We start from the raw sequence: 12,274 nt of genomic DNA, 5'->3' as shown, positions 1-12,274 counted from the left end.
GCAGCGCTGCATCCACGTTTTTATCTTGAAGGTCTCAAGAGAGAGGGAAAAAAAAGCCCTGCAACAGAGGCGTTGGCCGTGCCTAGCCAGGCACAAGCAGGTCGGTCTCTAGTCAGGCCTAAACAAAGTGCTGCAGATGAAAATATCAAAGCTGTGTGGTCTGCGCGACGACACTAGCACCGTCAATGTGCTCCTGTGCACTAGCACTCTCCCCATGCACGTTGACGTGGAGTTCGAATTATCGGTGGCGGTGCAGATTTTGGTGTGAATTAGTAGGATGTGTTACATATTGCTTTCAATATATTGTTGGGCAGACCACAGCTGCTACTTCGAATTTTCCAAAATTTCAAATGAACAAGTTGGAAATTAATGAGCTTTTACTGTGCAATGTTCTCATGCTATGTTATTGGTTAAATGCGGAAAGGGAAAAGAATGTGAAATTCTAAAAGATAATATAACATATAAATATGAGCTACCACATCGTCTCCCTAGCTCTCCCTTCCACAACTCTGAAAGACAAATTGACTGCGTCAATGGGCATCTTCAAGGGCAGCTGCCAGTGAAGGGTAGGCAGAAGATGTGAAAGAGGTTGGCAACCTAGTGAAGCATGCTGTGTGCTTCACTGCTGCCAACAAATTAGTTCCGATTAGTGTCAGGTCGCAAATTTAAATCCCGGCCATGGTGGCACAATTTCGATGTTGGCACAATGCAAAAGTGCTTGTGTATTTAGGCTTGGGTACGCATTAGTGAACCCCAGATGGTCGAAGTTAATCTAGAGCCTTCTATATATGACATTTTTCATAGCTCCGACGTTGATTTCAGACAATAAGCCCTATTGATGAGTGAACCATCAACTAGTGGCATTTCTCTTGCCCCACTTTTGTTCTCACCAAGAAAACTTCTACAATTACGCCAACCATATTGCTGTTGATGATCGTTGTTTGTCTCTTTGCAGGTACCTGACAGCGAGCACGACAGTGCTGTCAGGTTTAACATACCTGTTTACAAAGGACGCTTACCAATTCATCAGGAAGGACAAGTCATAGCTGTCTGGAGGATTGGCTGATACACAAGTGCTACGTTATGGGATGAGCATCAGCCGAGCTAGTTCTTTACTGAATCTTGTTGAACAGCTAGTGCCCCTCCTTTTTCTTTTTTTGTTAAAGTTGAACTGTTTTATTGTTTCAAGGCAGGTGAGAGAATTGTTTCTGTTGCAATTAAAAATGTATTCTTGTTAGTATGTATGTTTGGCAGACCGTGGAAGATATGCAGATTCTTGAAAGATGGAGTTATGCTTTTAGTTCTGTTTGTTTACGGATGCCAATAATTTAGTATCAATATGACAGATGGACGTCATGCAAAAGCATGTTACATTTCAGCAAATTCGATGCCATTAAGCTACCTTGCTGGGGCTTGATGACAATGACTTGGCTCCGTCACAACGATGGTAATCACATTCTGTCATTGATACATGACATATGCTGACGTTATACAGCCGCCATGCCATACACCTGTCACGAGAGAGCAGTGGCCTTATATGACCGGCACATCTTTGACACTGCCGTGGAGGCCATGGGGTGAGGTGTCTAAAATGACATATGCGACGTGACGTGCTAGTCACCTGTTGTATTGGTGCGGAAATGCAAAAGCAAGCTGCTGTTATGAGACAGTATCTTGCACTGGTGTTGACAGTGGTGATTTAGTCAGGGATGCAGATGATTGATAGCTGTGTTGCGTCGATTGCACAGATATGTTAAGATGTGTATGGTTAATGATTGATGATGTGTGCTATAGTGGTTGACAGTTTTAAGGGAGGGTGCATTGCTTTTATCAGGTGAAACCAGGCAGAGGCCTCTCCACCACCACAAGCCATGCCACAGAGCTTGTCGAAATTTGGTGCCACTGGAAGAATGATATCTATTGTATGTTGCGTTAATGGGGCGACCAGTACACTAGGTTTGTCAAGGAGTGCATTTATTGTTGCCAGCAGATTAGCATTCAGGGTGGTGCTTTGTAGATGCTGAGGCATCAAATCAAACACTTCCTCTGAACCTTGTTTTATACATGCTGTATGGCCTGATAACCCTCTGTTCCAAGGTGGGTGCTGAAGATGGCCAGCACCACATGAGTGCAGTCCCAGGCAAGTAGTGTGCTCATTTCTAACTATTATTCAAACAGAAAATGGCAAATCACTTCTGCGAAACCTTGCAAGGAAGAGGGAAGTACATGAATGGGAAGAATTGTCATCCACCTGATTGTAGCACGAATGGGTTTCTCTGAAAGGCAGCTTCACAGTCGAAGAAAAATTTGTCCTGGTCCGGAGGTTGAGACCTGGACCAATGCATTTCCTGGGCAGTCACCCTACCGTCTAGCCTCCTGGTTAGTTCAGATGGCAGAGTGACTTCTCCAGGAAACTGTTGGTCCTGGGTTCGATGCCCGGATCATGATATATTTTGATGCGATTGTGCTGGAGGGTCCTGTGTCGCAGAAAATCCGGCGTCGACGTCCAGTGTTGTGCATTGTTTTGGCAAGATTTTTGAACAACCCATACCCAGACCCTCCACGTGGCGCAAGGAACTTACTGAACTAATTGATTTTCTCAAGCTAAAATACGTAGAAAAAACTACGTACACACAAGCTACAGACATGATAGCATCAGATTGTAATTTGACTATACGAGAAAACCTAATTCTGTTACACGAAAACTAGAAGAAGCCCCTTTTCCAGCATTTCTACCATTTATAGACTGGCCACAGCGTCTGCCATTTGCACACACTGGTGCGTGAATATTTTGCAGGCCATGGAGCGGTGCGCCCGGTTCCTTGCAATACCTCCAGATGGCGCTCGCCTCCGCCACATTGCAGCCCATGCAAGAGGCCACGTGTCTACCAGAAAGCTCACCTTTGTGCATAGCGTTCACGGCCAGTGTTTCCTGGTAAACATTACGGTTACATACGCTCCAGTTGCTAGGAAGCATGAGAAGTAGCCAGGGATCTTTGAATGCTATCGCATTCCATTCTTGAAGGTGAAGCTTAAGCATCCTCCATATTTTTCTTCAACTGTGCAGCTTTCTTCCTGAGGAACCGGTATGGGTTTTTTTTGTAGCTTCGTGCTACAATCAAGTGGATGACAATTTTCCCTTTCATACAATTGAAACAGTGGTCCAATTGTGTGTGCTGTTAAAAATGGTCTAGCGTTCCTTTTAATCCATAGCTACTGGTTGCAAGGAGTCCACTTCAATCAGTCGTAGAGGTAATTCAAAGGGAGGCCTTGACTACTGTTTTGGCACTGCCCTCATTTATATGCATATTTAATCAAATACAGATGATGGTGAGCAGCGCTTGGGGTTTTTATTTTAATACTTCAAAGTAACTCTTCTCTTATTGATTACATTGTATGTGTTTTCTTTATCTTAGGAGTTCTCTGTTCGTGGAATGCGTATTGCGTTCTGAAATTGCAGCTGCTTTACCAACGCTGTGGGGAAATCCTCTTTGTGCTGAGCAGAATGTTCGTCTCGCAGTGATCGCTCTGTTTCCACACGCTCTGCTTTATTGAAACATTGCGCACTATAAAAGCAAAGTAAGACAGATATGAGCTGCATTCTCGATGCGATGCACAATCAACTTCAGGTACACATTTGGGGGCCTGTATGTTCCAAAAAAACTAGCTGTTAGCATTAGATGCTGAAGCCCACAAAGATGCACTTCGAACCAGGTCCTATTGTTAAGACTTAATCGGTGATACTACTGCATTTTTATGATCTCTATTGTTAGTAGCATACACTGATCTCCATAGAGTGTGGCAAGTTAGGTTTGTTGGTGGAAGATTATCTTGTGATAAGGGGGTACTGCACTATAAACACACAGACAACAGAAGTAGAAGTTGTCCGTGTGTTTATAGTATACACTTATCTCATAAACTTTCATGTACATTTCCTGCTAAAATTTTTTCTAGTTTGAAAAATTCGAGCTTCATGGCATTGCATACTACGATTACATGCTGCATCCAAGCCTATTACATTGACAATAACATGCTTTTTGTTACCGCTTCATACTGTGCACTAGCGTAGTTCCAAGTCTTTGATAGAATAATGCGGGACATGCCATAAGACATGGTTGCACACTTGAAAGGTAGTAGATACAACCACACGTGAAAGTATTTGTACAAGTAACTATTAATACTAGCATACTGCTAATGGCCTACCGTAAAATTCCGAGCTAGCGCCCCTTTCTCACTTCACTGCTAATTTCAAGTTTCTGCGCCGTTACACGAAACCGTCCCCCTTCGTCCTCCGCTCCGCACCCTTATCACGGACCGCACCCAGGCAACACAGTTCATGAAAAAAAGTTCTTAAAAGTTCTTTTAATGCGTATTCTTGTTAGTGGCACGGCAACTCGCCACGCACCCTTTTCAATTTGCGGAGTGTCGGCCGACAGCAGTCTTGCTGGCAAAAGGTGAGATCTGCTGTCGCAAAGTACGGAGGAGTGGTCACAGCTACGCCCTGGAGGCATCCTGACTGCCACTGATCGCTCGCCACCGATATCATAGCTAGGCCTTTTCTGGCTCACTTTGAATCTGTAGCAAACGGCACTTCAGAACGAACCGCCGGCGCTCCCAAGCAGCAATGTTTTGTTACCGTTGCTGCCACTTTACCTCTCCTTGCAATAAATTCACACAAAGAAGAAACATGCTGATATTTGCAGTGCCGCCAGCTGCGATGCGAGAATGGTCAATCCGCGGTTCACTTTCCGCCGTAGGTAGCCATGTACTGCAGTTGAGCTTGAGTTGTATCGAAACTCTCGTTAATGCTAAACGTTTGACCGTGGACTTCAAGCGGAATGCTGTGAAATGTTGTTGCGACCAACTCAGAGGAGTCTTTGGATGGTTTTGAGAGTGATGGACAGCACTAACAAATTTTTGGGCTAATGAAACTCATGTTAAACAAAGCTTTAAATCCATTCCCGCTGAATTGTGGGAAAATTTTCGCGTCGCCATCTCGAATTTTGGTACCGTTACAGGATAGCGCCCCCTCCACACTTTGCCAGTAATTTCAACTTGCTTGATAGGGGGAGCTTGCTCGGAATCTTTTGCTAATATTGTGTAGCCTAGTACTAGTATGCTGATACTTGTGTGGTTGTAGCTAGCACTAGCTTTGACCAGACATCTTTTGCATGTTACATAAGGTAACTGATTGCAATTACAAATACATCATTCCAAAGTGTGTTTGTCTTCATTCAAAAGTATAATCGATTACATTGGCCAACTACTCACCTACGAAAGTAATCAAGCAATTACTAAAATGTAATCATACATTTACCTTACTTTCCTCCAAACATTTATGAACATTCCACAAATACGACACATAAAACGACCTGACACGGCTTTTTCGATGAAAGCTCTGCAGACATTCACGCATTGTTTATTCAATAACTTTAAAAATTTTCATCGGTCATCCTGCCTCCGTATCTTGTGAAGACCGGGGCAATAAAAACTAGCTCGATGTGTGCACTAGAGAGAAGGGCGGCATTATAACACGAATACCTTGTGCACAAGATTGTGGTTACTCAATGCTACGATGCTCGCATCTGGGTTCTCTATATGCAGCGCGGCTCTTTATTGTTGCTGGTGCTCAGACAAGGTGCTCCAAGTAGGGCCAATGAAAAGCTGAAAAAATTGTACTTACGTGGTTTCTTGGGATCAGTGTCCAGAGTGGCAATCACTGTCAAGCCATAACAGTGCAGGATCAATTTGCCAGCACCTATCCGGTGAAGTTCCTGCTGGTGCCCTTTACTCAATGGCCATTTATATATAAATCTAGGAATTGTAAGCGATGGTAGCAGAAGTTCGTGTGCCTCAATAAAAGGGGCCATATCTGACCAAAGCTGTAATGTGATTGATTTAGTAACTGCATCTCATTCAGCCCTAAAATACTGTATGTATGGTACAGCTATAAAATTACGTGTATGTGAATCATGTATCAGAGAGGAACATGTATGTTTGACTGCCAGACATTTGTGTCTGTATCAGAGAATGAGAAGAAAGGAAAAAAAAAGGGCTCGATTTTTGCTAATCACAGCCATCTAAAGCCAACAAGCAACGAAGCCAAGGAAAGCACAAGGGCAATTAGTGCAGTGTTACTAGAAATGTAGAAAGCAATGAGGAAAAGGGCAAATGAAAGTGGACGAAAAGATAACTTGTCACCGGTGGGAGATCAACCCACAACATCCAAATTACGCAACCGTTGCCCTACCGATTGTGCTACGGTGATGGCCATCAGCCCCTCCACTGTCTTGGATACTGATGTGTACTAGATCTAGTGCTGGGAATGTTGGCCACTCATGGCCATGGCAGGTGGATATGGAACATCCTTTATTGCCCGATAATGCCACGAAATACGTAATAACTTAAGAGAGCAGGCACATGTCTAGTAAACCCTCATATGCTACCTAATAGCATCAAGGCTGCCAGATGGGAGACCCTTGCCATGAATGACCGAGAAGAAGGGGAAATGGAGGAATCATATAAAAAAAGTCAAAGGCTGCACTAAGCGAAAAAAAATTGAGCAGCAGCTCTTGTTACCTGTAGACACCACTTAAAATTGCTCTCAAGAGAGCTGTGCGAAAGTGCAAGCCAGCCATGTTCAGGTGTCTGTGGCCAAGCTGCTGGGAGTTGATTATGCACGTGTGAGGCGAAACTAGTTCTCTCCAATTTCAAGTGCTTAAAGCTGCGTTACCTGATAGATTTCTTCATCAGTAAATCAACTGGTTACATGTGATTAGTGACTGAAAAAGTAATTGAATTGCAGTGCGCGTTTCAACGTAATAGAAATAGTCTATCAGTTACAAAGCTGTAAATATGTAATTGATTGTAAGCAAATAAATACATGTAATTTGTTATGTACGCTTGACTTTTACGCGTGCCGCCATTGTTACAGCATGTCTCGTATAACCGGATGCAAGATTTAAATATATCCTGATGCACAATAGGAGGAGGTAACAAAAAGCATGTACTTGTCCAGTCTATGCAGCAAGTTAAAGCATTCTTTGCAATCTGGCCAATTTATTGTTTAGCTGGTATTATTCTACGAGCTTCTTAATTAGTTGAATTTAAGTCAGACTTCTTTTATTAGGAAGCTGTAGAACGTTCAAGGAAATACACTACCGAGCAATTTGAAGTTTACTGTTTATCACTGTTTTAAATAAAGCGCACAGATAAAGAAAAATGAAAGATTATATGGCTTGCTTATCGCCACAGTCTTCTCATATGTACAGTGCATGAACGAGCTCAACAATTACTGTGGTGCACTGCGACAGAGAAAATGACCACGCATCAAAGAAGGCACCGTGTGCAAATTTGCTGCGAGCAATTGCTTTCCTTTGCGCTGCATAAAGCAGTGGGCAAGGTGAATCATAATAGTGTAAAAGAAAGCCCTGTGATGCGGGGAAAAAAAAGCTATATGCTGTCATTTTTTAAAGCCCTTAGCGCTGCTCTGCGAGCCCTGCACAGTCAAGAGGCTAACCAGTTCTAAGGTGGCCACACTAACTTTTTCAATTAGAATCGGCTAAGTGTAGATGTCAGCTTCAAGACTGGGTCTGCTTTTCAGTCCTTCCTTCTCAACTCTCTTATCCCAGTCTGTGCAGACTGCAGCAAGTTGGGTTATGTCAGCACTTCAAGCGGTCCTGCCATTGTTTTCCTGCAGCATGAAATGTGTTTCTTGGTGCCCTGCAGAGAATAGTATTTGTACCCACTGGTGTACGCCATTTAGTGTTTCCAACAGACGACCAGGTTGTTCAGGGAGAAATGTTCCACCTTCTGTGTTTCTCAACAACAGTGGACTTTGACAGCTGTGATCACCAACCATATATTCTGCGCTTCTGTGGAAAAGAATACTGAATTTTCACATAAAGCCAGTAAGTTTCCCTGTGTATGCATGTGATGAAGGAAAGTTGCATGAGCGGGATTCTTCGACAGGTGAAGAACATAACAAGTAGCAGTGAGTGAGGTCCTGACTTGGACGGTTTCAAGAATTACTGTTCCAAGACAGATAAAGTGTTTTATATTGGCAGAGCATGTACATTGAAAGAGGTTCTACATGTGGGGCAATTTCTGGCCTCAACTACCCGGCTAAACGTCTGTTGTTAACATCACCTCCGTTGCTGTCCTTTCGTGCTTATTGTTATCACAGACTATCAGGGCCACTGCTTTGCGCAATGCAAGGAAAACCAAAGAGCGGTGCGTGCATTGTTATCTTCTAATAAACAGTGCACTAGGCTAAATGTTAAGTCTGATTATGCACTCAGACTTTGAAGGCACTGTCATTACAATGCATTAGTGGGTAGCATTTTTCTTAACTTTTTCATCATGGTCCTCAGGCATTTAGATGAAACCAAAACAACCAATACACAATCGATGGAAGCCTAAAAGTGATGTTTTGTATCATGTTCAACTTTTGCAGTGGCAAAGCTCATTGATTATTAACTGATTGCTTAAGCCTTGACAGATTTCTTGATTACACAGTGCATATAATAGAGCCTGGCTTGCTCGATGAGTGTCTAGCGATAAACTTGTACTTGCGTACTTGTATATTGTGCCAGCATATATTTAATGGTGGCTACAGTTATGTGAAACAGCCTGTACGCATAGAATATGTCTAAATTTAGTCTCAATTGTTCCAAATGTTGTTTTGGTTTAAGAATGCAATTGGAACCATCAACAGAAGTGATTGCATCCAAGAGGTGTAATATGGAAGCCTATAGCAGTAAATTACGGGTATTGTTGACCAAGTTGCTCTTTTGAAATTTGCATTTGGGACGAACACACTTGGGCAGTTGTTGAACTTCTGTGTCACTGACTATATTAATTGACCATAGTAATTGTGCAAACAAGTGGATGGCTTTCACAAGAGTAGCCCAAATAAGTGGTATGGCTTGTTTGCAAATAGGCCGAAATGGGTACAAGATAAAAGCACAAAGAGAAAAGGTAAAAAGAGTTTAAAATTTTGTCTTCAATAGAAACTCCCTTTGTGGATTATACTTTTATATCTGTGCTTCTTTAGAAGACAGCTGCAGTTGATTTGAAACGTCGAAAAGGGGGCTATGACTAAAGTTAGCATAATCATTGATTGCAATGCTACCTTTCATTAAATAATTGGTAGGGGTGTGCAAATAGAATAGTCCTTATCACTAGAATGAGAAAATTTGCTGTTCGAAATTGACAAATATACTAGTTTTTGTTTGCATATTCAAGTGTGGAGGGAGATAGACCGATACAACTGCGGATCTGTTCTGGATCATTTTGCTGCAGGAGAGACGTGGTTTTATATGGAGGCACGAGTTCTTAAGCAGCGAACGTACCGGGCGGATAACTATTGCGGAATAATTTGCAGTCATTCATTAAGAACACTTCTCCTTTAAACAACCCATATATGAATTTGTTGTCTCGATTTAGACAGAGCAATTTATTCTTGGCCAGTTTTACTGCGTTTGCATACTGTTTAAACCATGTGAAGTGCTGTAGTATCAGACTTTTTGACCGAACACAATGCTCTGCGTGCATCCTGTGGCATGCTATTTCCTTGTTTTGCTGTTGTTATTGTCATAGTGCTGCAGGTATCTGAAAGCTGTTTCTCATCTACAACCTCCTCAGTCTGCTAGGCATTGAGTGTCGAACAGCATTACATGGCGTCTGTTCAATAAGCAAATATTCTTTTCTTTTGCCATACCGTCTTTATGCAATCCTTGCTTGTCACTTTGTTTTGAAAACACAAAATTTTGATTAAATATTTGGAAGTATTTTTTTCTCGAATATTAATTCACTTAATTTTTGAAATTTCACTTGTTTAGCAACCCTACCAATTGGTGTAATGTCATTCTGCAGCTGTTTTCATGTCAGGCCAGTGTTATGGATCTAAAAATAAACACTTCAGGTCACATTAACATATTTGTGCCTACTCTAATGGGAACTGTCCTAGTGTGGCAAATTTTCATGTATTTCAAACAAGAATTCAGATTTTGTACACTCCAGTAGGTGTCAGTTTTAGGGGCATGTGATCTGCTTGGCTGTTGGAAGTTGTCAGTGTTCTAGCATAACTGAGGTGTTCTTCATACTCGGGAACGGAGAAAGTAAAATTGATGAAGTGTTGTCCAGGGATGTGGATGTTCCTTAAAGGCAAACTGCAACAAACATTTGGCTTAGTTTCAGTTAGTGTAGGTATACGGAGTGATCATGTCCAAGTTTTCTGGAATTTTTAAGAATTGTCTGTTGCAGACAACGTAATTCTAGTCCTTTAGTTGAATTATTCAGAAAGACTGGCATTATTTGCATGAGAACTCAAAACACTTATTCGACTGATTAAAGAAAATCACTAATTAAGCTTTTAATTAATTTATTACACGTATTGCAATTTATAAATTGTAGCGTTCGAGTTTGCAAGGCACGTCCACTTTGAATGGATTTCCAGAATGACACCAGTTTGGAGATATGCACCAATCAAGCTCGCCGTAAAAATGCACTGTTCCACCAAAGTGCCCCTTTATACATTGAAGTACAAAAGTAACTAGAACGTCCCTTTAGTTCATCCCACACTTAGGGAAATATCTCCAAACTGGTGTAATCCTAGAACTTAATTTTAAGTCTTGTAAAGTCAGGCTGCAATTTGGAAATTGCAATATATGCTGTAAAGTTATTAAGACAATAATTAGGGAAATTTTTTTAATTAGTTTATTATGTGTTTCAATTTGTCATGTTATTAATGTCCACCTCTTTGAGTAATCCTGCTCAAGGACAAGAATTATGCTATGTGCCACAAGAGATTTGAAAACTGGAAAACGTTAAAAATGGTCACCCCCGACAGCCGCCTCTTCACAATATCTTACATTTGAAATATGAGTGGATGCATCACAATAAGCTTGCACAAAGAGACATTTTTGATACTTGAAATAAAATAAAAATAAGAACGCCGCCATTACCACTTGCCAGAAGTGACGCATGGCCAAGAACGGGGAGGTTGAGAGCCAGCGTGGCTCTACAACTTAACCATTAAGATTAGGAAGCGCCCGTGGTTGCCCGCCACGTGCTGAGAAATCTTGGAGATGACATGCATATATTTATGTCATATCCGCTAACTGTGAGGTACATGCGTCATCTACTTAGGTGCCATTTAAACGCTCCTAATAAGAAAATGAGGCATTTACAAGCCCTGCAGCTTTGACAAAATTTATTTATTCCTATGTACACCCATTTATAACCAAATAAACCGAAATGAAGTTTTGTTGCAGTTTGCCTTTAAGCAGTGGTGTAGTAAATTGATTGTTTTTGTACAAAGGCCTTATTGTCTGGAAATATTTTTGTAGATGCTCAAGAGGTACATCATTTATGTTGTAGTAGATGTATCACCGATGCTCAAGTGCCTGTAATGGAGTTGACCATTGGTAACATTGTAAATATATGGGCCTTTTTGTAGTTTTATATGGCTGAAAGAAAAGCTTGTATTCGAAGAAGTATTACTGGCAGTAACAATGTGTCTTGAAAGCATATGCTGCACAGTAATCACAGAAGATTCTTTGAGAAGGCAGAAGCACATTTTTTCCCCTCATAGGTAATTTATGGGGAAGTAGAGCTAGGTTGTTTCATTTGTGCCATGTGGTATGTTGATCTATGACAGCTGTACAAAACAAAGTATAATTGCTGTTTGGAAGTTCATTTTTTCGTCCTGTTACTTTAATTGTGTAGCTATCACTGACAATAGTGCCATCGTGAGAAAATATATGAAAAAAGCAAAACGCACACAAGAAGCAAGAGTGTTGACGGAAGTGTGAGGGTTCTGTAAATGTTTGACTAGGAGTAACCTGTTTTTACAGTAGCACTCGCAAAACATTGTGTCATATTATTTGTGTAGGTAATTGTCTCCTGATTGAAAGCACTCGAAAGCTAGCGCACAGAATATTTGCACAAGTCATACCTTCCCTTGCAGGTTTTCTTAATTGGAATGTGAACATACTGGAAATAAAACATGCAGCCTGTCTCTGGTTTGCACTGTCGTCTCTCTCTCCACTACCTTTGCAGCCACATCTGTGTCTGTAAAGTCCTCATCATCCGCCTCTTTATGTATTAGCATGCCCGCTTGCTGAATTCTGGCGAGTGCAGCACAATCGAAAAGTCCATGGTCCGCATCGAAAGCTTGCGACAAAGGGGCCCGTAAATCACTCAGCTGGTAGGAGAGCGCACGGTTTCCCTGTCGGTGTCGCTTCTCTCCCCTCAAGCACTCTCTCTTCTC

At 41.7% G+C, this 12,274-nt stretch overlaps 2 protein-coding genes across 2 annotated transcripts in view; both read left to right on the top strand.

Annotated features, from left to right (window-relative positions):
- Window positions 1–12,022, top strand: part of CLS (cardiolipin synthase) — a 42,696-nt gene extending 30,674 nt beyond the window's left edge. The window contains exon 7 of the mRNA XM_050181908.3: window positions 956–12,022. Coding sequence (XP_050037865.1) covers window positions 956–1,046 — 91 coding nt within the window. The 3' untranslated portion in view covers window positions 1,047–12,022. The remainder of the gene's footprint in view (window positions 1–955) is intronic.
- The window catches only part of LOC126534630 (gustatory receptor for sugar taste 64e-like), a 48,135-nt gene continuing 37,361 nt past the window's right edge, over window positions 1,501–12,274 (top strand). Inside the window, exon 1 of the mRNA XM_050181902.3 lies at window positions 1,501–1,577. Within this exon, the coding sequence (XP_050037859.2) occupies window positions 1,501–1,577 (77 nt within the window). The remainder of the gene's footprint in view (window positions 1,578–12,274) is intronic.

This window comes from Dermacentor andersoni, chromosome 7, assembly GCF_023375885.2.
Source record: "Dermacentor andersoni chromosome 7, qqDerAnde1_hic_scaffold, whole genome shotgun sequence".
In the NCBI taxonomy this organism is placed as follows: Eukaryota; Metazoa; Arthropoda; class Arachnida; order Ixodida; family Ixodidae; genus Dermacentor; species Dermacentor andersoni.
Note: the sequence above shows the minus strand (reverse complement) of the source record. Positions and strands in the feature narration are given on the sequence as shown.